The following is a 26378-nucleotide window of genomic DNA, read 5'->3' as shown; positions in this document are numbered from 1 at the left end:
GAGTCTGGTGAATACTGAAAGGGACTGAAGCGCATTCAAGAGTGGAAGTACTTTCACAGTAGTTGGATGGCAAATGCTTGGATTTAAGGCTGTGATAAAACGTTTGATCCATCTTGCCATGAGCAGTGCGATGGAAATGAAATTCTGGCTGATGTAATGGAGTTGGAGATGATCGTCTCTTTAAATGAATGGAAACTGGTCTTGAAAGGAAAGGCTTGTTTTAAGCCAATGAGACTGTAAAAGACTTCTTGCCCATATGAAAGGCTTTCTTAAAGTATAACAGGGCCATTTTGCGAGACCTGCAACTAGTGGCACAAACGTTTTTACTTTATTTTTTATTTGAATTTGATTTAAAAGGCATCTTTATAATGCATTTATAGTATGAATACGTTTGTACATGTTCTGTTGCGTAACTTTGAAACATTTGTTGTGTAGGAGATTTATCTGATAAAGCTTCTCACTATCATTTCACCAGATGGCATAACAAACTGTCCTCTTTTGTTTGGTTCATTAAACTGGGTAAGTTTCCAGTTCTGGAAAACGCATTAGTCTTCCTATTCCATAAATCTTAAGTGCACTGTGTAACATAAGCTGCTTCATATTGTAACCAAATGAATTGGCTTTATCATGCCGTTTTACTGTTATGAACATATATTTTCTCTATACAGAGAGCAATGTGCATAGGAGGATGATGGCACACTCTGAGCCACGAGTTTCTGAGCTATGCATGAGATTTGTATAAGAACTGTTTTAATTTAACTGATTTTTGTTCATTTGTGATTAATACTTTGAATAAACAAGCACTCATATCACTCTTTATGGCACATCAGTGCATCATTCGGGGTTCAGCAGGTGAAAAGTGTGACTCTATCATTCATTCATTCATGGGTGTATATTTCATCAGTTGGCATTTCAAACTTTTGTTCTTGATTATGGCAGAAACTGATGTGAAGAAACTCCCTCCATGAGGAAAGCAGTTTGTGAGCGAGCAGGAGAAAGTTCATGATATTATACCCCAACCCATCTGGAGGAAGGTGATGCCAAGCACCCTTCAGTTGTGCATCCTGGGATTAGAACGTGAATAAATCCTGCTTCTTTATTTATGACCGTTTGTATGTAGGTTGTATTCACCTGTGTGACAGTACCAAAATACACTACCGTTCAAAAGTTTGGAGTCAGTGAGATTTTCTTTTAAAGAAATTAATTCTTTTATTCAGCAAGGATGCATTAAATTGATCAAAAGTGACAGTAACAACATTTGTCACAAAAGATTTTTATTTCAAATAAATGCTGTTCCCACAAAATATTAAGCAGCACAACCATTTTCAACTGATAATATAAATGATTTCTAAAGGATTATGTGATACTGAAGACTGGAGTAATGGCTGCTGAAAATTTAGCTTTGCTATCACAGGAATTAAAGGGATAGTTCACCCAAAAATGAAAATTCAGTCATAAGTTGTTCCAAACCTGTATGAATGTCTTTCTTCTGCTGAACACAAAAGATATTTTGAAGAATATGGGTAACCAGACAGTTGATGGGCACCATTGACTACCATAGTATTTTCTTTTCTATACTATGGAAGTCAATGGTGGCCCACAATGGTTTAGTTACAAACATTCTTCAAAATATCTTATTTTGTGTTCAGCAAAACAACTTGGAACAACTTGAGGATGAGTAAATTATGAGTGAATTTTCATTTTAAGGTGAACTATCCCTTTAATAAAACTGCATTTTTGATCAAATAAACCAGCCTCTGTGAGCAAAGACCTTTTTGAAAACATAAAAAATCTTGAAACCCCAAACATTGAAAGGGTAGTGTATATTAAGACTTCAAAATTCATGCCTAAACTTTACACATGTAGCAACACACTAGCTCTCGGTTTCAATTAAACAGAAATATGTCAGACATACAGTATCATTGGTCAAGCAAACACACTCTGCGTTACTCTCGGACACATAACCGGGCATTGATCCCGACTGCAGTCACACAGAGTCAAGCGGGCAGGGCGTGACCTACCACAGCTGCTGGGAAAAATCCGGAAAAACAAAATGGCAAAAGAGGAACAAAAAGTTTCCATTGACCCCGTCTCTGCCAACTCACACAGAGAGGCCGAGCAAAAAGCTGGATGAGACAACAGAGCAGAGGACACAGACAAGATCTTCACCACATTAAAGGAAATATATTTAAAAAACAAAACAAAAAACGCTCATGCCGAAGAGCTGCTCCGTCATCGGCAGAGCCATTTATACAGGGCAGTTTGAGTAAACAGTTTGTCATGTACAGAACCATTCAGATGAACAAACAGCGTCGTCTTTTTGCTTTGCATGGACGCACCTCTTCCTCAAACAACAGCACAGAATAAAAATGGGATTTCTGAGTCAACATTAATGTTCTCAAACGACACATTTCTGAAATGCCAGAACAGTTTTGTGCACTCATTTTTATCCCGAACCCCTTTTTACAACAAATAAAAATTTAGACCGTTTACAAACACATTTTACGACATGATTGGTAAAAATAAACTTTACAAAGTTGCCAAAATGCAAGGGATGTGCATAGGTCTTTTTTTTTTCTTTTCTCCTCGTCACCAGCTCCACCTGTTTGAATGTGTTCGTCCAGACGAATGGAATGCTTTCTGCCGTGGGTGACGGTCTGAACACAGCTAACACTGACAGCATGGACGCTCGTGAATGTTCACATGCATGAGATCTCATTCAAATCTCTAAAACATTTATGCACGTCTTTAGAGAGACAGTATCCACATGTAGAGGAGGGTGAACTGGGAAAAACAAACAAAAAAAGAAAGAAAAAAAGGCAACGGTTTGGTTTTAAATGAAAGCTGAATCGGTGGGTTGTGCGCTAAAGCAGCTAGGGTCTGCCGCATGGATAATGTGGGGATTATGTATTAATGGACGGGCTGGACAGATGAAAGCTATGAGGATTCTGCTGTAATAATGTTGCACTTTTTCTCTGGTACTAACAGAGAAATGGGCAGAAAAACTACAAAAATATTCCTTTTAGGAAAATGTATCATGTAAGATACTGTCTCTTTAAATTAAACGGCTACAAAATGTCGCCTCCTAGCTATATAGACATGACACTATTTAGTAATTTATTTTATTGATCTTTTTTCATTAATACAACACTACGTCTAGGTAGTCTGTGAGGGGCCAAGACTAGGCTCACTGCAGGTACACTGATGTTTTTGAACATCAGAGGTGAGCTTTAGTTTGCATCATCGGAAAGTTCTGAAGTTTTTTTCTTTTTCTTGCAGAGATTCACTGCAAAGTGTGAGGTTATGAAGGGCATAAGGTTATAGGTTGATGGGTTTGCTGATTTAGTAGACCCAAGACACTGGAACCCACTGGGCTGTGGTGCAAACCAGGTCTATGGCTTCCTCCAGGAGCCGGATAGTCTCGTCAATCTCATTATTGATGATGGTTTGGTCAAAATAGTGTGCATATGTCTTCTGGAGGATCTCAGACTCCTTCTGCAGCCTCTGTAATGACTCGTCCTGCAGCATGAAAGAAAAAGAGTGAGTGAAAGAGCAGACGAGAGGTAAAAAAAAAAGGGCCTTTTGAAAGATCAGTGGAGGACAATGGATAAATTCGGACCATGAGCCCATTGAAGAAAATTTCATTGATGATCCCAAAGGTATTTGCAGGACAGACAATGGGAGAGTTGGGAAGGATTGTACTACTGTATATATACAATACTGTTCAGAAGTTTGGGGTCAGTAATTTATTTGATCAGAATAAAGTAAAAACAGTAATATTGTTAAATATTATTACTATTTAAAATAACTGTTTTGTATTTATAATATCCTGGATAACCGGAAGATGGATGGATGGATGTTTTGTATTTTAATATATTTCAAAATGTAATTTATTCCTGTGATGGTAAAGCTGAATTTTCATCAGTCATTACTCCAGTCTTTAGTGTTACACAATCCTTCAGAAATTATTCATATATGCTGATTTTGTGCTCATGTAACATTTATTATTATTATTATTATTAGCAATATTGTGCTGCTCAATATTTTTGTGGAAACATTATAATATTTTTAAAAATGCATCCTTGCTGAATAAAACTATAATTAAAAAACAAAAAAACAACAACAAAAAACTTACTGACTCCAAACTTTTGAACAGTAGTGCGCAGATCTAAAGCAGAGTACTTAAATGTGGATAAGGATTTTCTTAAAAATTATCATCTGTCAAATTGACCTTTGTTCTAAAGGTCATGAATAGAGTGGAACTTTTTTGGCTAGAGCTTAGTGATCTAGCTGACTTCCTGTCATACTCACAGGCAGCTTCCTGCACCATCTGGGAAGCTGAGCATGATGTAAGGAAAGGTAGAAGAAATTAAAAAACATGCAAAAAAGTGCATGCAAAAAACAAAAAAAAAAAAAACAGACTAAATAAAGATTTAGCTGAATGAAAGAAGGAAGAGAAGTTAGGTGGAGTTATTCTGCCAGTGAGGGACGCATGCCATGGCATCTGTTTTGGATCCTGATCTCACCTCATTCATGCCAGGAGTGATTGTTGGTGCAGCAATGAAAACCACATAGGGAGCAAATTCAGCTGTCCGTAAAACCTTCAGTGCCTGAGAATAATCAAACACATTACAATATGTACTACAGTTTTATGCTCCAATCATTTGTGTCAATGTATTCCAAATAAGATATTAAACTCATTAAATTAAAGATGAAATCAAACCATTTAGTTTTCTATTATCAAAATATCACAGTTTTACACCGTTTCAATACTTTGGTTTGAGCAGATGTTGTTAGTTTTGCCATGTAACTTTTAACAAAATAATTTAATAAGAAATACTGTTGCAATTGGGAAACAATTCATATGTGTCTTAATATCCCTTTCCATTTGCCTTTTGTAAAGTCCCTATAACTAACAACAGACAGTTCTCTAAAGGAAGCGACATCATTTCTGTTATGTAAAAAACAACATAAACATTAATTCTATTTGACTTCATAGTTTTATGGTTGGTTTGTCTCAATCTAAAACATTCCAGACTGTTTGATAATATTTTGGAAATTACTATGAAAATATCAAAACATGGTTTAAAAAAAATCAAATCAATTTTAAAAATGACAGTCATGTAAGATAACTCAATTCCTCACAAAGCAATGGCTAACTAATCTTAGGTCTTTATTTCCATCATATTAGTTTGTATTATAATAGAGTTCAAGTGCTTCAGCTTAACCAGAGCATATTTCCGAAAGTCTTTAAAGCTATTTGATTTGATAAAGGAGTTGCATCACAGTAATGACGTACAGGGTTAATGTCAGACCATCTTCTGTCATTAATACATGCTGAGGGCAGTGAAATGTTCACCTGTGGCTCTACGTCCAATATGGCTATGAGTCCCTGCTCGTGGATCTTGCGTATCGTCTCCAACCGAGTGCCGTACATTGCATCCTCATGGCTCCCGTACTCCAGGTAATCGTTGTTGGAGATGTCCTGCATCATTTGGTCGTGGGTTACAAAGAAATAATTCTTGCCGTTCTCTTCTTCTTTCTTTGGAGGTCTGGTCGTGTCTTTTGGGGCAGAGATGAGTTTGCGGTTATCAGTTCAACAGTATCGGTGTGCAATCATGTGGACTGTTAGAGATTTGGGATGTTTCTTACGTGGAATGGGGTAAGCAAATCTGTCTGGGTGTTTGGTGATGAGCGTGTTCTTGATGTGTCTTCGGCCAACACCGTGGGCACCTGCCAGTTGAACAAACCACAAGCGTAAGAGACAAATACTTCCTACCAACTAACAAAAGTAAGATGTGGAATTAAAGCCTACATACACACCTAGTAAAACTAATGTTTTCCTCTTGAACGCTGGCAACTTCACGACTTCCTCATAAGTGACCAGATCTAGTTGATCAAACACTAAAAACAAACAGAAGACTGTTAATTAATAAGGGCGAACGATTGATCTTAAATTTCCAAAATTGTATGTCATTGTCATTAGACTCCAACAAACCAGCGGTTCTAAAGTAAAAAAAAACAAAACAACAAATGTTGAATCTTACATAAGAAAAGGAGGATGTTTTGGGGGGTAATGCTATTGGTGTTTGTTCTCGATGAGGACTCTGCATGTGTTTTGGCAGCTAATGTAATGTTACAGGCCTGATGGGGGATTTGATACTGTGCCTGACTGACATTCAATCTCCACTGCAGCAGATTGGCATCATCAAAAACGAGACTGAGAGAAAACATCCCAGCCACTCGCACTTAGCATTTCTACATATTCAAACTTTCACCAATGTCAAACCTGGAGACATTTTACATGTTAATTTTCCTATATTTTGTACTTTATTTAGATAACCTGTGCAGTCATCTAACGCTCAAAGTTAAAGTTAATCTTTAAAAACGCTAATTTAATAAAACAGATAAATGCAAATCTCTAAATGAATATCCATTATTCATTCTTGCATTTAAAACTTGAACTTCATTTTACTTTGTGTTTTCCTTTACATTTACACTACCGTTCAAAAGTTTGGGGTCAGTAAGGCTAATGTTTTTGAAAGAAGTCTCTTATGCGGTTATGCTATTGCATTCGTGCAACTTAAACCTTAGAGCATGGCGATAGCAACGGCAAGGTCATGGGTTCGATTCCCAGGGAATGCATGAACTGATGAACCTGAATGCAATGCAAGTGTCTGCCAAATGCATAAATCTAATGTAAATGTGCACCAAGGCTGCATTTATTTGATAAAAACTACAGTACAACTAATTAAAATAATTTTTTGAATTTATTCCTAATTTATTTATTTACTCAAGTCTTCAGTCACATGACTCTTCATATATTCTAATATGCTGTTTTGGAGTTCAAGAAACATTTCTGATTCTCATCAATGTTGAAAACAATTGTGCTGCCTAATCTTTTAGTGGAAACCAAGATAATTTTTTTCTGGGATTCTTAGATGTATAGAAAGTTCAAATGACCAGCAAATGAACTTCAGCAGCATTGTGTCTTTACTAAAACTTTTAATCAAATGAATGTGTCCTTGCTGAATAAAAGTATTACTTCTATTAAAAACACCTTACTGACCCCAAACTTTACAATTTTAATATTGGTGCATTCTTATATGCATGTGCAGATGAGATTTATGAGTTACAACAGAGTGAATGATTATCAGCTTGATTTCAGTCATCACACAAAAGCCATGACTTTAGTACAATTGTTGCATGGACTACTTCTATGGTGCTTTTTGGTCACTGTATGCTCGTTGAATGGAAAAAAACCCACTATTTATCTTCTTTTGTGTTCCAAGGTAGAAAAAAAGCCATACAGGTCTGGAACGATATGAGGGAGAGTAAACGATGAGAGAATTGTTTTGTGTCAACTATTCGAACATTAACAAAAATGCTACATACACCTGTTAATTCTCACAGTTAGATGCTGTAACGAAAAAAGAGTAAAAAAGCTGAAGGGCTAGAGCGATGATTCCTCTGAAATATGACTGCAATGAAGGACAAAGTATCATAGCTATTGTGAACTTTCACAAAGCTATACCACTAAGCCTTTTTTACCATTGTTATGGTTGCATAATGAGTAAAACGGGCTGCAGTGTGCATGCGGGGGGTGTTGAGGAGAAATCATGCATGTGTGCAGGAGACAGTGAGTTGACTTGGCCGTGGGAAACGTGAGCCATCTGTGTCATTTCCAAGTGAAATGTGATTCCAGCACTCATCCCCCTTTCTGAATAGATGCCTTAAATGATTCATGCTCCTTTTTCACATGACCTTGAGTATGCAGCTCTATATGTGTAGGATGCTTAATGGATTTGCACACAGAGAAGCCTCATGTTATGTGGTGGATCAGTGAATATAGATGCACAGGGTTGAGAGAATACAGAATTGACAGGAAACTAAAAACACAACACTGAACAAAACAAAACCACAAATGAGTACCACAAACATTCAAACACACAATTAAAAATATCTTTGTTTTGTTGATTGAGAAAAAATGGAATTTGCTAACAGGCATAGATGGATTCGGGGTTAATGAGATCACCACAGCAAAGGCATTGAGTGAGACAGAGAGACAGATAGAGAAAGACAGAATTAAGCACAGAGGCTGTATGCCACAGCAACACAGTTACTTACATGCACAGAGGCCATTGGTAGATAGACAGCATGTAAAATGGACAGGGGAGGGGGTTCATTGAGTTATGGCTCAGTTAACATCAGTAAACAAATACAACAACAAGCACGCTTAAAGCTGTAATGTCCGAAGCACAGAGACATGATGACCATCCGTGAGCTCGGGCTGCTCTGGATGGGACGCATTCAGAGTGTTTGACACATCACGGCTCTGAACAATGAAACATGCCTCTGACATTCACAGCAATGCACTTGCATATCAAGGCTGGAATCTGAAAGCTGCAATTAAAGTGTGGTATTAAGAGGTTTTTGTGATCATCTGGTAAGTATTATAATTCGCAGTCACCATATGAATAACGTTCTATTGCTGTAACGCTATACATCATGACATATATGGACATACAAATATCACATAATCATGCTGTAATGCCTGTTCTTGGATCATCATAAATGATACTGATAATTACTCAAATACATACACCAATGAGCCAAAACATTATGACAACCTGTCTAACTCTTCATCATGTTCCTTAAACCATTCCTGAACAAAGGGTTTTCCAACAGAACATTTCCCAGAGCATCACACTCCCTCCACCGGCTTGTCGTTTTCCCATAGTGCATCCTGGTGACCTCACTGCCCCAGGCAAAGGCTCACAAATACACGGCCATCCACGTGATGTAAAAGAAAAACTGGACTTTTTGGACCCGGCAACCTTCTTCCACTGCTCCAAGGTCCAGTTCCCATGCTAGCGTGACCTTGTGTACTGTAGGTGCTTTCGATGGTGGACAGGGGTCATCAAAGACAATCTGATTGATCTGTAGCTACGGCCCATACGCAGCAGAGAGAAATGCACTGTGTGATGTGACATATTCCTCTCATAACCATCATTAAAATTTTGTGGACCTTCTATTGGCCTGGACCATAGCCTGTGTTGCCCTCGTGCATCGATGTGCATTGGACGCCCAACACCCTGTTGCCGGTTTGTGGTTTGTCCCGCCATGGACCACTGTTGGTGCATTCTCACAACTACTGACTGGAAACAAACCACATGCCTTGCTGTTTCAGAGATACTCTGACCCAGTCTCCTTGCCATAACAATTTGGCCCTTGTCAAAGTCAATTCCTGCCCATTTCTCCAGCATTCAACACGTTGATTACAAGAACTGATTGTTTGCTTACCATCTAACCTACCCAGACCTTAATATGTGGCCTTGTTATCAACAATATTCGCTTTACCTGTGACTGGTCATAATGTTTTGGCTCATCAGTGTATACTGTGGTAAACAGTAAAGCAAAATCTCTACTGGCTGACAGATTTCTACCATTGCTGTGTATCATCACCCTTGCTATATGGTTGCTAAGTGGTTTCTTTAATGTTCAATGCTAGGTGGTTTCTTCAATGTTTCTGTATATACACTAACATTCAAAAGTTTTGGGTCTGTACAATACATTTGGAAATATTTAATATTTTAAAATGTAATTTATTCTTGTGATTCTTGTGAAAGCTGAATTTTCATCAGACATTACTCCAGTCTTCAGTGTCACATGATCCTTCAGATATCATTCCAATTGGCTGATTTGGTGGTCAAGAAACATTACTTATCATTATCAATTCTAAAAACTGTTGTGCTATTTAACATTTTTGCAGAAACCGTGATCCATTTTTTCAGGATTCTATGATAAATAGAAAATTCTAAAGAACAGCATTTATTTGACATGGAAATCTTTTATGACCATATAAATGTCTTTGAAAAATGAAAAAAAAAAAAAAAAAAATCTTAACTGACCCCAAACCTTTGAACACACTTATAAAAAGTAACAGCAGGTCTCTCTGCATGATGTTAACGTGCCATTCATGTATGTAACATGAAAAACAAGCAGCTTGAACAAACCTGTCTTGGGTAAAATACAAACAAATGTAATCAGTAAGTTTTTTTTGTTTTGTTTACCATACAATGAAAAGTGGATTTAGATCATGTGTGTCAATGCTGAAATAACTAGGATGGAACTTCCTGCACTTGAGATGCACAGATGCACTTCCTGGCTTGTCAATATGTACATGGCTGTGTCCAAATTCAGGGTCTACATCCTTCGGAGTACTCATTTGAAGGATGTTACGTCAGAGCGCCGCGACGAAGGCTGTCCAAATTCGTAGGATCCTTCAAATGCGGCCCACAAATACGTCCTCCTTTTCCCCGAATTGGAAGGATGGGTGTGGTGGATCCTTTCCCGTCCTACCTATCCCATAATTCTTTTCGGCAGAGCATAATGGCGGACGAAGCGAGCGGTAGTGGAGTGGGAGAGGAGTATGCTTTTCGATGTAAGTTTTTGAAAAACTGGCTTTTCAAAAAAATATATTTTTTCAGTGGTTGAATTTTTATTTTATTTTTTTAATAAGGAATGGCCAAAACTCAGGCTTGTCATGTATTTAACTTTTCATTCTTGAATAAGAATTGTGAACACCCCCATACTGAGATATAATTTAATTTTCACATTAAATTAAATAAAGTTTTCTTATTGTGGGATCCTTTATGGTAATACATATGATATGGTACAACTACAGTGCAATGCAAATAGTAAATATAAGATAAAGTGAGAGGTAGGCTAATAGTAAATAGTTTAGTCAATAAAATAAACAAACAGTATACAGCAAATAAAATAGTAATGAAAAGTATAATTATATAATATCATAAGTACTAATATAATAATAATAATAATATATTGATAATAGCATATAGTTTATTTATAATACTATAATAATAGCAATAGAATATGAAATATCAATTACAGAATATAGACAATAAAAACAATAAGTTAAATAGTTACTATGAATAGTAAAATAATTTAACAGCATAACTATAATAGATTGATAATCGCAAGTGGTATATTATTATAATAACAATAATAAATAATGTAAATTTATACATTTTAACAAATTATTACATAGGCTATATAAAATAAAATGACGCAAACCTGTCTCTTTTTGTTAAATTTCAGTTTTTAAAAGGTATAAGAAGCTATACAAGTCAAGAAATAAAGTAAACGATTCAGTCAAACATACAGCAGGCTACACCGTTAAAGTTAAATAAGCCTAAATATATAAAGTTATGAAACTTCACTTTGCCCTCAGCCACAACAATCTGCCAAGGAACAAATTATAGATTAATGAAACCAAAGATCGCCTGTTAGATAAACACAAGACGAATTATTCTCACTAGACTGACAGCGGCGAACGTCTAGAAGCTCTAGCCGAGGCAAGGCTGTTCTCGGCGGGGTACATGAGCGCTGAGCGCCCGGTGATCCCTGGATCTCACAACTCCGAAACCGTCAGATAACATTTTTAAAATGGCGCTCTCTCTATAAATAAACCACAGATTTGAGCTTTACACAACTACATTGTCGACTGAAAAACTCTTAAAACTACATTTCGTGACACAGTAACAGTAGTATTTTTAAATTTCGCGGCCTTTCTCCTCTGAAAATATGTGAAAGAAGGGTAGGCTGTCCAAATTCACAAACACCGACTTCCGGGCTTTACGGTCGTCGGAGGACCCCTCCTCCTTCAACTGGGTAGGAAGGATCCTAAGGAGGATGTAGACCCTGAATTTGGACACAGCCCATGTCTCTAAATAGAAGTCTATTTTCTTTATAAGGCTGTTGCTGCAATGTTGATTTGTTTTTGTCTCGAGTCTCCCAAATATGAAATTCTCCTTGTGAAGGACAAGTCCTTAACAACTGCTTCCTACTGGAAAATCCCCAACCATATGCTTCCCATTTCCCCTTCCTAACCTGATCTGAACCTGCGCATTAAAGCTTGAAAAGCCCAAAGCACAACTCTAACAAAGCCGCCATAATCAAAACAGTTTTAGACAATTAAACAATCATAGAGGAATTCGTGACAAGACCTGAAAAAAACTCTGTAATACTCTGAAGAGTCCCATTTCCTGCCTCTCTGGCTGAGTGAGCTCAACTCAGACTCACTAAAGTAGGGCACTGGGCTCAGAAGGGATTATGTCTGATCTGCGCTCCCTGCCGCTGCTGGCTGAGGGGTGTGTGCTGAACACAGCGTTTTTGATCACCTAAGTGATTGGGTGCTCAGAGAACATTGTGATTCCAGCAGCCCAGATATGATCAGATCTACCGTCAGGCCTCCTAAGACCAGAAACACTATATGCAAGTATGCAAATGCAGATTCAAATGCTTGGCCAACACATTTCTGACATATTGTTGGCAATTTTGACAACTTTAACCAACTTTCTCAGCATGACTTTATTCAAACAAACCTGGGGAAAAAAAAAAATCATCGGAAAATACTTCAATAATTTATTTTGGCATTAGAACGGTGATAATCATACATTTTTTGCAATTGTTTTTTTTTTTTGTGCAAAACTAAGAATTCTGAGCATGCACCACTGTTCAAAAGTTTTTTGTTTTTTTTTTTACATTTTTGAAAGAAATCTCTAATCAGCAATACTGTGAAATATTACAAAAAAAAAAAATAACTGTTTTCTGTATTATGCAAATAAAAAAAAATATGTTATTCCTGTGGTGACAAAGCAGCCATTATATTGTCTTCAGCGTCACAAGATTCTTAAGGAATCACTCTAATATGCTGATTTGGTGCTCAAGAAAAATGTTGTATTATCAATGTTTAAAACTATTGTGCTGCTTAATATGTTTGTGGAAAACTTAATACATTTTCTCAGGATTCTTTGATAAATAGAAAGGTCAAAAGAACAGAATATGTTTGAAAAAAAAAAGTTTTACAGTTACTTTCGATTGATTTAATGTGTCCTTGCTGAATAAAAGCATTAATTTCTTTAAACCTTTTGAATGGTAGTGTACTTTCTGTATGTATATATTTTTTCAGGAACACTGCATAATGCAACAATGTGTAATCAATGTTATGTACAGTAGCTAGAGGGGGTTGCATTCACATACTTGCGTATAACATGTTTCAGGCTTTGTGATGTTAGGAGTGAAGTCTATGTCTACAGTCTAAACTAACAAATCCACATTTTTAGGAAGCTCACCATTAAACTTTCTACACCATCAGGGATATCTTGACAAAATGATGGCATCATTTAACATCCTGTGTGTTCAAAGGTGGTAACCTGACCCTATTTTAGCTAGTATTACAGACTGAATTAGGACCTAAATGACTTGCTTATATAAGATGTTAAAAGCAGTGGGGTTCACTGTGGCTCTAACGAGATCATATAATTGCCACCTTTCATAACGACAGGATCATTTTTTATAGAGGTTGTAAAATGTGTGCCTAGTTACAGTACATCTGAGAGCAGGTGTTCCACTACATCTGCAGTTTTAGTGGAGGTCTGTGTGTTGGTTTAGACCTGAAGCCATGATGAAGATGTGAACAACTGCTGACCACATATAGTCATATACGAGTCACTCACAGCAAAGACACACTCTCTCTTTCTCTCCTCTGGCCCTTTATCAGCAACCATAAACTCTTACGGAAAACATGGGCGTCTCACGTATTGTTTTTCGATAGAATACACGCATAAACACATTTGTTGTATAGTGTACATGCAGGTGTGCTCATCTGCGATAACTAGCTAGGTTTCCACTGTGGCTGGCTTTAATGAGCCCCTTTGGTACTTGAAGCAAAATGAAAGACTCTCTAGAGCACTCTTAAGGGACTGTGTGGTCAGGTACAGCAAGCAGAATCAGACACACAGCTACTTGGATATGTATTGGCACAAGTCACCCTGCTATTTGTGGAAATGCTGCAGTCAGGACCTCGGGTTATTTGAGCTAGAGAGCACAGGGCCCCGTTACCTGCACATACCTACCACCAGACACACAGGAACGGACGCTCACTACAGCTTCTGAACTACAGTCTGAATCATTCAATAGAGGCGTTTCTAGCAACAACTGCTGACAACCATCCCATGAGGGTAAAAGTCAGCTTTCGCAGAAAAGCAGGAACTAATATAAACATGAGACTAATTATAGACATATATGCATTCTTTCTCATGGTGTTCCACCTGGACTGAGTTAGCGATGGACATCAACCACAGTGTTCTATTGTGATTCTGATCATAAACTGTTTCTGAGTATCTGACAACAGAAAAGATGTGTAAAAAAATTCAATGCAACTACATGATTATGAATTAAGATCATAAATTACCAGGTCAATTAAAACAGGTGTCATATGTGTCTACCATGAGTTAAGGTGTCCTGGTTTTGATATGTTTGTCAGTAAGGGACAATCTAAAAATGTCAGCCCTGTTATGATTTTGTATAGTAAACAACTGATAATTGAAAAGTGGATATTTGTAGAAATACAAGCATTACATTCTCTTTTTATGAGTGCAATTTTCTTTAAAAAATAAATAAATTGTACTGACCCCAAACTTTAGAATATACTTTTGTATATATACAATATAAAATATTTATTTAATATAAAACAATATATAATATACTGTACATTTAATATAATAAAACATTATTCATTTAGCTTGAGATGGCACAATGGAATTACCATCATAACATTATACTGACATAATGCTCAAAATAAAAATGTACCTACAGTATCAAACTACAGTATAAGAGGCTGCCATTTTATGAAATGACACAATGGTTGTTTTACACACGTCTCCACAAACATTTGCAAAACAGGCTTTAAAGATAAAATTCTTAAAAATGAAGGTTTATCATTAATCATTAATTGTGTACAGTATATATCCCGGGCAGCTGTCCATGTGACGTCAGACTCCCATGTCTCAACGATGACACCCTATTTCCAAGTAGGAAGCATAACTTTCAAAATACACTTCCTACTCTGCGAACTATTTGTAAACAGTAAACTTACTCATCTTAGAAGCCTTTTTGATATTAAGGGCTGTTTACACCACGGACGATAACTATAATGATAACGTTTTAAATCTCGTTCTAATTAAATGAAAATAGGAAAGTCCATGTCACAGCTATACGGATAATGACACAGTGGAACGATATTGTTGGAATCAGTATCAGAATGATTTTGTCCAGTTGATGAACAACAAAAACATTGACAGCCAATCAGGATTCACTCGACTTGATTGAGCTTTAGGATTTAAAGGTGTTAGACAACATGTTATTATGTACTAGTGTGGAGATCTATATAGTTATAGTTATCATTCTTGGTGTTAACAGGGGCAGATAACTAACTAGATTACTAAAGAGTTACTAGAGTTGATTGACCAGCATCATCTGTTGTCTATATGGAGATAAAAGGAGCAGAAAGCCCAGTGGAAACTGTACCTGCGTTGTGCTTTGCTAGGTATTTGTCTTTGTACTGCTTTTTCTTCTTGCCAAACCAAGTACAGCTCGCCTGCTGCTCTTGCTTGGTTTTCTCCATGGCTATACAAGCCACCCGCCTAGAACAAAACAAACAAAAGAAAAAAACAATTAGATGGACATGATGAGTGTGCAGCATATCTTTTATCCTTGATGATAGTGCATTGAGTGCTTTTAAATCATATTGAGAGTGGCTTGCATTGTTCTGAATCTTCATTCCCTCCTCACTCAGCAGAAGCCAATCGTAACCTTCTGACTTCCATCATTCAAATAAAATAAATGATTCAAATGCTCATTCTGCTCTAGGAAAGAACCAAACTTGCCACTCCTGGAGTTCAGGTGAGGGAATCAGTCCCGCCGTGCCATTCTTGGTGTTTTCCAGTTTGCCTTGCCACCAGTTATGGTCATCTTTGTTGATAATCTGAATTATGTCACCCACTCTGAAGCGAATCCCTGCCTCTTTACAGGGGATGAGATCATCCTTCGCCGGGTCATACTCGAACTGTGCCCGTACATAGATCTGAGAAGAGAAATGTTCAGCTGAAGTCAGAAAAGCCCTAGAGTGGCACAAGGCAAGGAGACTGACTGATGGAGGAGGTCAGGGTACATATAGCGGTCAAGGTACAACTGGGCATCAGGGTTCAAGTGGAGATCAGGTTTTGGTTGCGATGAGAGGCATGCTTGGCTGAAGCTCTGAATGAGGGCGATTTATGTTATGGACCCCTCGTTGGACATTTAGTGCAGTTGGATACCAAAATGCAGTCTGAGAGTAGAGTGGTGTGTGACTCCCGCATTTAAAAAAATGACATTGGATTGACTAAAAGGGGCCTTTAAGTATAAATTGTGCAAAAATTGAGCTTAACATTATATTTTCTAAGAATCACAGTGATGATGTAATTGTTTTTGAGTCCTTGGTACATTTGGACTTAAATGGTTACACAACAGTTTTTCAGAGCAGTGGATTGGGCTCATTCTTTAAAATCTTACCTGGATGGAAAATTTATCCTTGATTGGAGGTCTGGAGATCTAGGGCATGAGAGTATTACAAACATCATGCAATATCATGGCACTGTGGCTGCATTAGTATGGCACTGTGAGCAGGGGTTGGGGAGATGAAGAATGCAGCTACGAAAGCTAACATTCGGAAAAGTTATGGGTCGACATAAAGGAACAAAGCAGGGTGGAGATTTCATTCACATCACTGTGTTATCATCACTTGTAATATAGTGAGTAATTTGAAGCACTCGTTGACGCACTTCAACCAACACAGATGGACTTGTGCTGGCAGATGGCGCCCTCTGCTGATCGACTATCTTCCTTTCTACTTCTCATCCTATTAGGACACAATTACTCAAGGTGAAGAGTGAGGACTAGAGATAAGGAGAACGAATTGGGATGAGCTCTTTCATCCCTCATCGTCAGCTTTGTTGATTTACAGGGTAATCTAGTTGAGATGTGAAAGGATACACACACCACTCTGTAGCCCAGAGCCAGTAGAAAAGCATAAAACTGCATTGGGTTCGATCAGGACAGACACAACAATTTGAAAAACTTGATTGATTCACTTCTTTAATAAAGTTAAAAGTCCAACAGGGACAGAATGATAGTTGGGCCGGCGTTTTATGGTTTATGTGGAGTTACTCATTTAAAAAAAAAGTGAAACATTAGCAAGTTTTATTGTTGACATGCTGTTGACAAAATTTAATTTGTTTATTGTTGACAAAAAGTTGGATAAATTGGGTCTTTTTAAGAAAACTGTTATTTTCATATATTGATTTCTTAGGTGTTACAGTCTTTAGAGTAATCAACTGTCTGTGAGGTTATTCGTCACAACAACACATGAATAATTCACTTATTTATTTTTAAGAAGAGTACAGATAAAATGCTACTAATTTATTACATTTATTTCAAATCTTAATGGTTGTTTTAGACATTTTCTCAACTGGTATGTTGCTAACGCATAGAATAACCCATTTGTAAGACTAACAATTAATGTTAAAATTATACATTTATTTAAACTTTTTTAGTAGCCACTAAAACAACATAATTAATAAGACCTCTGCATTTGCAATCTTGTTATTGTGTAAATGCAATGCAATAATACTACAACCAGTCTGTCTGCAGAGCAACTCTATACAGTGAGATGTAGTGAATGGTGTTGAAAGTAGGGTGTTAATAGCAGTGAATCACTAACTTCTTGTTCATTCAATCTCAAGCACAAAAGCAAATGGAAAGTCAATAGAGGAGGCTAAGAAGACTGAGGGATGCTCTATTCACCTGGCGTCCTTTTGGCTGGATGGTTGATGGCAAGTCCTGTAAAGCAAAGCCCAGCAGTGAAAGAGAGACTGACCATTTACAGAGGAAAGGCAGACTTTGACTCATGAAAGACGTTAACAATAAAAAGACAAAACGTGACAAAAAATCTGGTTGAGAGGAGACAATGCTAATTCCACAGGGGAGGATGACAAAAGTTTCTTCATTTTGTGTGTATGCGTATGTTAAAAGAGAAGGCGGCTGTTGAAGGTAAATCTTGCAACAGCAACGCACAAGAAAGCAAGGAGCAAGCAAGCAGCTTTAGCACCACACTCCATTCAAGCATGTTCATGAGGTGGAGACTAACTCTCCACTATTAAGAACACCAAGAGGGTCCCACTGGGTCCATATCAGGGATGAGCGATATTAGAAAACATTTATATCATGTTATTCTTACCAATTCTAAAAAAGACTTAAGAGGTTTTAAGACTTAAAACAATGTCCAAAGTAAAGGAAGGTTTATCACACATTTAACAAATTATTATTCTGCTTTTTAAATTTCAATTAAATAATTTATTAGTTATATATTTATTTATTATTACAGTATGCATTTTATATATATATATATATATATATATATATATATATATATATTTTTTTTTTTTTTTTTATATATACTTATTATTAGATTTGTATGACTAAATATTGATTCACAATATTTCTTCTGCTTAGAATAATTTTTAGAAATATAGCCCAAAGAATACATGACATATATACATGACATATAGGAAACCTTTTTCCACTTTCCTAAACTTTATCCAAACTTGATCCATTCTTTTCAATGTCATTACCAGGCCAGCAGTAAAATATATGAAGATTTCTATTTTCTATAGATTTATTGTGTCAACGTCTGTATCGCCCACCCCTAGTTCATATACCGGGCTAATGCAGATCTCACTGGATTTTGTTAGAAGTATGCATGCAATAAAAATTGATGCTAGGAATCCTTCGCATGCCGCCATAGAGTTTTACCTAATCATTGTGCTCACTGTCAGCAATTATAGATCACTGATATTAACTCATGGGAATATTTAATTACAAACAACTATAGTAGATCCCACATTCACTGTACATAACACTCCCCTTCAGTGGATGTACAGTGTTTACAGAAACAGTATTAACACTGACAGTCAGAGTGATTTACAGCAGCACAGAGCACACCAATTTGTGAACTGAGATAACGGAATCTAGCAAACTATGTTCAATGGATGTTACTTGCGGTCTTGTTCAGTCGTTGTGTTTGTGTTTATTGAGATTGTCGAAACAAAAATTGTAGTGAGACATAAAAACAAACTGGGAAAACAAAAAATACCATAAAACTGGACATTAAACAGATTTAATAACATCTAGTGCAAATTAAGAGGGTATGATTGCAAGAATTGGGTGAAATAATCACAAACAACATTAGGAGATTGTTGGGGGGAGGGAAGGGGAGTCGTTATTTGAGGTTGCCTGGGATCCTTACCAAGATAGAACTGTTAAGGCTGGAATGGCCATTAGCAGGGGACTGTCTGGAGGTGGAGGGGGATTCTTTCTGTAATAAGATATAAAGGTCAGCGAAACAGCAGAGCAAACGGACACTAGGCCAACACTGCGGTAAGAAATTGGGGACATCATGTAAGGGAAACCAAAAGATTTGCTTGAGATGAAAGTTATTAAATGGACATTTTTAAAGCATAGTAATGTTACTGTTGCAAAGGGAAATATGTTGTGAACATCAGGCCTTATTGCAGCTTCCCACCAGGGGGGGAGCCAACACAACTTGGTGTAAAACATCTTCCACGAGAGATTTAAAGTGAAATCTAACCTCTTTAATGCCAACATGTGTTTAGAAATGAGGAATCGTGAGATATGGAAGGGGAGTTTTATGAGAAATAATTATCTGTATGCAATGCGGTACAGATTAACTTTATAAATTGTGAATAATGCAGCAACACTGTCAGACTGTGAAACATTCTCACATTATACATCTAAACTCCTCTCAAAATTGGTAATATGTAAGGGAGGGTTCCGGTATCTTGGTTGTGAAATTGGTGTGCAGTAGTGTCTGAACCGGGCCTTTTGGTCCGGCAGGATGGAGGCTTTTGGGGAGAAAAGCGTTAACACGCAGCCATCAGGCAGGCAGTTAGTCACACAAGAGTCCACGGCAATCAAACCCCACCACACAAGGCCACGACAGCACTGCGGAGAGAGGAGACTGGCAGAGACACAGAGCAGAAGAAAGAGCAAAGGCCACAGGGGCCGTTACCTCACAGGACGACTGCTGCGTGCGGTAGCTGGGCACAATCTTAAAGGTGATGCTGCCTCTCATTTCTCGCTGTCAAAAGAGAAACAAAAAGCTAATTATTAAAAAAGGTACATTTTACTGGATTATGTCTGGACAATGGTGGTAAAGTTTAATGCCTGTTTAAGAGACTCAAATGAAAATGTGTCATCTACTCATCTTCATGTTGTTCCAAATCCATATGATTTTCTTACTTCAAAGGAACACAAATGGAAAAAAGTAGACAATACAAACAGTAGCTTTGTGCTAAGCAGCATTCAGATCGACAGGATTCCTAGACTGCTCTCTACTCACTGAGCATGTAATATCTGTTGAAGTTCACCTCACTTGACAAAACATGTTCATTTGGAACACCCTACGATGTCATCAAACAGACAACACTTAAGTAACACATTAGAGGAGTTTAAAGTCACCATGAATTCAAAATTTATAATTCTTATTTTTATGGAATATAGCAGTGTTTATTACTATATGTAAATTTATCCATGCACATCATTGTTTTTAAATAACGTGCCCTCGTAATCTTTAATGAAAAAAATATTTTTTTTTTCTCAATCAAAAAGCCATTTAACTCATATGAAAGGCTCAATAGGGAAGAAAAGATGCTCGCAACTTCCGTTTCATGCCGATTTTAAAAATAAACGTAAATAAATTTAACTCCATTTGTGTTCCATGAAAAAAACCTCATCATAGTTCAAACATGAGTGTGAGTAAATGGTAACAATTTAAATAGTTGGGTAAACTATTCCTTTAAAGAAAACCATAGCTTAAAAAAAGGTTGTTCCTACTCACAAGCATCTTCTGAAGCTGCTCCACCGTTTGATTTGCTACGCTTATGCCGTTGATCTCTCTGATCTCGTCTCCAATGTGTAAAGTTCCTGATTTGTGACAAAGTGAGACATTACACGTGTTAATAAATGGCGGCAATATTACAGTATTCATAATTTGATATCTATCTTGACTACTGTCACTTCGTGAGATTGTCCTGCTTGATGATGGCATGTGTTTGTTTGGCAAGTGGGTAAGGCCTGTACGTCAGTGTTACACTGCCGCCAAGTTCTAAGAGATTGTGCAATCTGCCCTTCACGAGGTAACGGCACACACTCTCAAGCTTGCCATGTAGAAATGTGTATTGAGGGGTCTGTTTTGAAGCAGCATGGGTTGCATATCATTCCTATTAATTTATCAAGTGTTTATGGAAATATAAAAATATAGGAGTGGCTGCAGTGTATGTAGCAGTGTGGGGTGAATTTTTAAAGGCTATCAGGTTTTAAGGGGGGATCTGTTCTGGTGCATGTACCTTGTCTGTGGATCATTCCTCCATGCATTATTCTTGCCACAATGCAATGGTTCAGGTCGTTCATTTTCAACGTGATGCCCTGAAACAGAGCCCACAAACTCATTTGAACCCACATTGATGAGAATGTCAAACTCTCAGGAAGTGGATATAAACTGTAATGACTGTGAAAACTTAATCAACAACACGATCAGCTCAGGGTGGCAAAATGCGTGCAGAATCTCATAACACAGGATATTTAATGTGCAGAGCTAGTGTTAGCACACTTAGAAAGTGGAGAGATCAAAACCTCTAAAGTTTAAAGAGTAGCTATGATAGCTACTGTAACTATAAGAGAAACTGTTCTCAAGTTCATGCTAGGCATATATGCTAGACATATAAGTTTATATATGTTAGACATTCATACCATTGGTTCGTCTGTATTCTTCTGGAACTGAACAAGGCGCACCCGTGTGACATTCTCTATGTCCATGTCTCCGTTCGTGCTTTCGGGTGAGTCTCCGTTGAGGTATGGTGATGTAGGTGGTGGAGTGACCCTCAGTGCTTCGTCACTGTACACCTCATGTGCCACAACATCATGTGTCTGAAGTAAGGCCTTGAAAGAAACAACAAAATCTCATAGACTGGAGGTATATTCAGCGTGAGAGTCACACAATTGTTCATGCTCTAACAACACTATTCCATTTTCTCACGCAGTTAAAAAACATCATGGAGCAAAGAGGGCACAGACAATGCGCTAAATCACAAAAAGTCTGGGCTGTAAAACTTAAGTTTTATTACGAAATTCAAACAATAAATACCGTTTTGGCGCTTTCAATCTGGCGTGACAGATTGCTGTAGCGATGTAGACAGATCAAGTGAAGCACATGAACCGATCATCTCTTAGGCCTACTTTTTACTACTATTTGTTACAGCACAAAATAAAAATAAATGAACATCAGAAGGTATGTTGAAAGAACCAGTACAACTTACTGAAATGCGTCATGTCTTGCCACATAATGTTACATTTACCTCAGAAAAGTCATTCAGTGGCCATAAACTGTACAGTTAGAAAAATGAACTCTAGAGAGGAGCATTTTGCAAAGAAAAAGGACTATAATACATATAAATTTTCCTTGCTCTAATACCATTAAAAAGAAGTTAGTATTATAACATTATTATTATAAAAGTATTATTATAAAAACACCTTACATTTGCAATATACAAATCAGTTGTAAATTAACATTTAATAACAATATCAGCTGAAAGGGTTCTCTGTATAGTTTACAACATTAGTTGAGAAAGTGTTTTTTCTTTTCTTTGAGAAAAATGAACATGTAGGGCAGGGTACAATGGGGCTAAATAGAACACGTGCTTTTCAATATGATTGCAGAAAAATCTATAGGCCTAGGTTTTAATTGAACATTGACTGTTTTAACACATTTTGTGGGAAAATAAATTATTAAAGTGGTTTGTTTTGTATAAAAATCGTATAAATGTACAAGGTGGTGAGGGGGGCCTTTTACCCCACTCTGGAGGTAAAAGGCTCACCAGAATGGGGCAAAAAGTCCCCATTATTGATACAAATATATAAATAATATATATATGTTTTGCATAATATTTTTCAAAACTTCAGCAAAGTTTGTACAATTTATGTTTGTTCAATCAACATATATTAAAATAAATATTTAAAAACTATATACTCTGAAAGCTTTGAAGATGATCCCATAAAAATGTAATATGGCGTTACAGAACACTGTAAATTTATTTTCATGATTTATCACAACTTATCTTTTGTCAAATCAACTTAGATTATTAATGTTGTATAAATAACATAATATTTTGAGTTTCTATTTATTAAACCAATATCCTTCAATGTATTAACTCAAATTTTTCATTGCAATAAACATATTTTAAGGTAACCAGGTAACTTAAAGTTAAACCAACATTTTTTTTACAGTGCACAGTAACAATAAATATTTTACTATGATATGATTAATATAATATTGTTATGATCTTTATGAGGCAAGTTTTGTGCCATCTAGTGGTTTAGAGGAGAAAAAAATCAATGCGCCTTTTACAGAGGTGCGCCTTTAGCCCTTTTGTAACCAATGTATATAAAAAATTAATTGATATTGAGTCGTGATCGAAATTGAATCACATGAATCGAATCTTACTCCAAGCTGAGCTCAAAAATTGACAAACCTTCTTAGTAAGGGCTTGCTAGTAAGCAACCAGCTAATAAACACTCAGAACACACTAACAAGCAGATAGTAATGCACTAAAATCCACTCAGATCACATTAGCAATCACAGAGCAATGTCTTGGTAATCAATCAAGGAGGCGAGTTGTGCAAGCACCACTCATGTTTTCTTGAGAAATCAACACTACTACTGTGATGTTTGGACTCTGAAAGATTTTCTTATTTAAGTCTCTTATTCTCAACCAGGCTGTATTTATTTGATCAAAAAGACAAAACAGTAATCTTTTGAAATATTATTACAATTTAAAATAAAATGTAATATATTCCTGTGATGGCAAAGCTGATTTTTCAGCAGTCATTACTCCAGTCTTCAATTTCACATGATCCTTCAGAAATCATTCTAATATGCTGATTTGCTGCTCAAAAAACATTTCTACTTATCATTGTTGAAATCAGGTCTGCTGCTTAATATTTTAGTGGAAACCATAATAATAGATTAGATTAGAATGGAATATATTTTTGCATCAATGTAAAACAGTCACATTTGATCAATTTATTGTATTCATTTAGTTAAAAAAAGAGGATCTTACAGACCCTGCACGTTTGAACAGTAGTGTAAAAATCTAGTTGACTATTTATGACTGTTTGACTTCCTAAAAGTGTGCAGAGCATAACCAAATTAATTAATAATAATAAGCACCACAAACTTTGTCTCTTTTCTTGCCAGCTCATCTGACACTACCATCTTGTGTGGAATTATGAGACTGTGAGAAAAGTATCGAGGGCAAGGTCATGCTGGAATTCTACAGCTAGTACCTGATGGTGCCTCCCTCCTCTCTTGCATTTTATCTCTTTTCTGCCCCCCCGCACACACAAACACACACACACGCGCACTCTGGATCCTGCTGACGGAGTTGGTGATCACCTAAGTCTTGCTTTTTTCATGCATGAGCTCTTTTTGACTTTTGAAAGCAACCGTTCCCTCTTTATTTCTCTCAGTTCTGTACTAAATCCCCAGTTCAAGTGGAAGTAAAAACATTGTAAAACTCCCCCAAATAAGTCCCTTGCAGCCTGGATTATGCCAGATTAATTTAATCAATCTCGCTCAGTGTTCCATGACACATCACTTATCTCACACACTTTGAAGAATCAGATTTTCCTACACTTTTTACTTTTAATCTCACCAACAATTCTCACCCTCACTATCCCCCCCTGATTGAAAGGTAAACCTGTAGAATTACGTGACATTAAAGTTTCAAAAAAGGTCTTTTTGAACTAGGGGAGGACGTTTTCACTTCTAAGAGTTAAAACATGTTTTCTATGTAAAAAGTGGAGGAATCTTTAATCAGCGAAACCCTCACAAACATTCGGTTTGAAGGGCAAAGGGCAAACTCTCTGCTTCATCTGTCATGAGGTTGTTTGTCCAGCTGAGAATAATGCTCTGAAAACAACTGACGAATATCTCATTGATTATAGAAGATTACAGAAAAGGATTGCAAAGACTGAGATGGTGAAATAAGTCTGCTGACAACATCTTGAATAAACATATTTACCTCATAAAGACTTAAGATTAATCTTTCAAAGATAGATTGCTGACTGAAATTTAAGTAAACTTGAAGACTCCACTTTTGCTGTTTAACTGTACTTCATGATGTTAGCAGTGCTCTCTAACACTAAGATTATAATAAGGATAGCCTTGGGATCCTTCAAGTCAATATAAAATGACGTTCACAAACCATTTTACTTTCGTAATGCAACATACACTGCAATTAAAAAGTTTTGGGTCAATAAGATTTATGTTTATGTTTTTGAAAGAAGTCTCCTAAGCTCTCTCACAGTAGTACTGTGAAATGTTGCAATTTAAATATTTATATTTTTTCTATTTTAATATATTTTAAAAATTTCGTTTATATTTAAAAAATTCCTGTGATGGCAAAGCTGAATTTTCAGCAGTCATTACTACAGCCTTCAGTGTCACATGATCCTTCAGAAATCAATCTATAATGCTGATTTGGAGATCAAAAAAACTCTTAAATATTAACATTGTTGAAAACAGTTGTGCCGCTTAATATTTTTGTGGAAACTGTGGAACATATTTTTCAGGATTCTTTGATGAATAGAAAGCTAAAAAAAACAGCATATATTTATTTACTGTCATTTTTTGTCAATTTAATGTGTCCTTGCTGAATAAAAGTATTAGTTTAGTGTGATAATTACTAAATATATATGTGGCTATTGGCTACCATTATCCAACAATCTGCACAGCCTAAATGACATCAGGAAGAGGAAGGTTACGTGTTGATTAAATATTACAAAGAATAACATGGACCGATAATTCATTTATAACAAGACCAGAACGTGCATTAAGGAAAGTAAATAGGGTTATACAATTTTGATTTCATGTTGACTTTTTGAAGTGTTTCTGTAAAGAGATTATCAAAAGAATTCGAGCTGTGTTACTGTGACTCACCATGAAATGGGGCTGGGATAGGATCCGTCTCAGTTCTTTAGCGTCTGCATTCTCTGGGTAGCATGAAATCTCCTCCAGTACCTACAGACAGACAGAGTCATCAGGCTTTACCTCAGGCTGTCATCTCCATGCTAAGTATATCTCTTGAGGTGAGTAAAGATGCTATATCTGACATAGGCTTTTTAATCTCATTCACTGCAACACAACTTTGAGCTGGACTGCTGAGACCCCACACACCATATATCAGAACAGACACACACACACACACACAAAAATTTCTGGCATGACCCTTAAACCCCATGTGACCAATAAGCACTGCTGTCTGGACTCATTTGGCCCTTCTATTGGCGGGGTGGGACGGGTCAGGTGGGAAGGGGGTGATTTGGCACAGTACTGCAGATAT

General features: G+C 36.8%; 1 protein-coding gene across 17 annotated transcripts in view; it reads right to left on the bottom strand.

Annotated features, from left to right (window-relative positions):
- Nucleotides 1-2162: 2162 nt before the first annotated feature.
- Nucleotides 2163-26378, bottom strand: part of caska (calcium/calmodulin-dependent serine protein kinase a) — a 201020-nt gene continuing 176804 nt past the window's right edge. For 4 of the 17 annotated variants that reach the window (XM_081368585.1, XM_081368597.1, XM_081368594.1 and 1 more), the window contains 15 exons: nucleotides 25976-26056; nucleotides 21730-21918; nucleotides 21327-21405; nucleotides 20819-20904; nucleotides 19991-20059; nucleotides 19208-19276; nucleotides 17707-17742; nucleotides 16417-16455; nucleotides 15753-15949; nucleotides 15394-15509; nucleotides 5824-5904; nucleotides 5653-5733; nucleotides 5360-5562; nucleotides 4527-4610; nucleotides 2167-3519 (listed from right to left, as the gene is read on the bottom strand). In XM_081368585.1, the coding sequence (XP_081224711.1) occupies nucleotides 3343-3519; nucleotides 4527-4610; nucleotides 5360-5562; nucleotides 5653-5733; nucleotides 5824-5904; nucleotides 15394-15509; nucleotides 15753-15949; nucleotides 16417-16455; nucleotides 17707-17742; nucleotides 19208-19276; nucleotides 19991-20059; nucleotides 20819-20904; nucleotides 21327-21405; nucleotides 21730-21918; nucleotides 25976-26056 (1587 nt within the window). In that variant the 3' untranslated portion in view covers nucleotides 2167-3342. Of the gene's footprint in view, nucleotides 3520-4526; nucleotides 4611-5359; nucleotides 5563-5652; nucleotides 5734-5823; nucleotides 5905-15393; nucleotides 15510-15752; nucleotides 15950-16416; nucleotides 16456-17706; nucleotides 17743-19207; nucleotides 19277-19990; nucleotides 20060-20818; nucleotides 20905-21326; nucleotides 21406-21729; nucleotides 21919-25975; nucleotides 26057-26378 lie in introns of all 17 variants that reach the window. The other 13 variants (XM_081368595.1, XM_081368586.1, XM_081368596.1 and 10 more) reach the window with 5 other exon arrangements.

The sequence above is a fragment of the Scardinius erythrophthalmus genome, assembly GCF_964197995.2.
Source record: "Scardinius erythrophthalmus genome assembly, chromosome: 6".
Taxonomy (NCBI): Eukaryota; Metazoa; Chordata; class Actinopteri; order Cypriniformes; family Leuciscidae; genus Scardinius; species Scardinius erythrophthalmus.
This window is presented reverse-complemented; position numbering and strand designations above follow the sequence as displayed.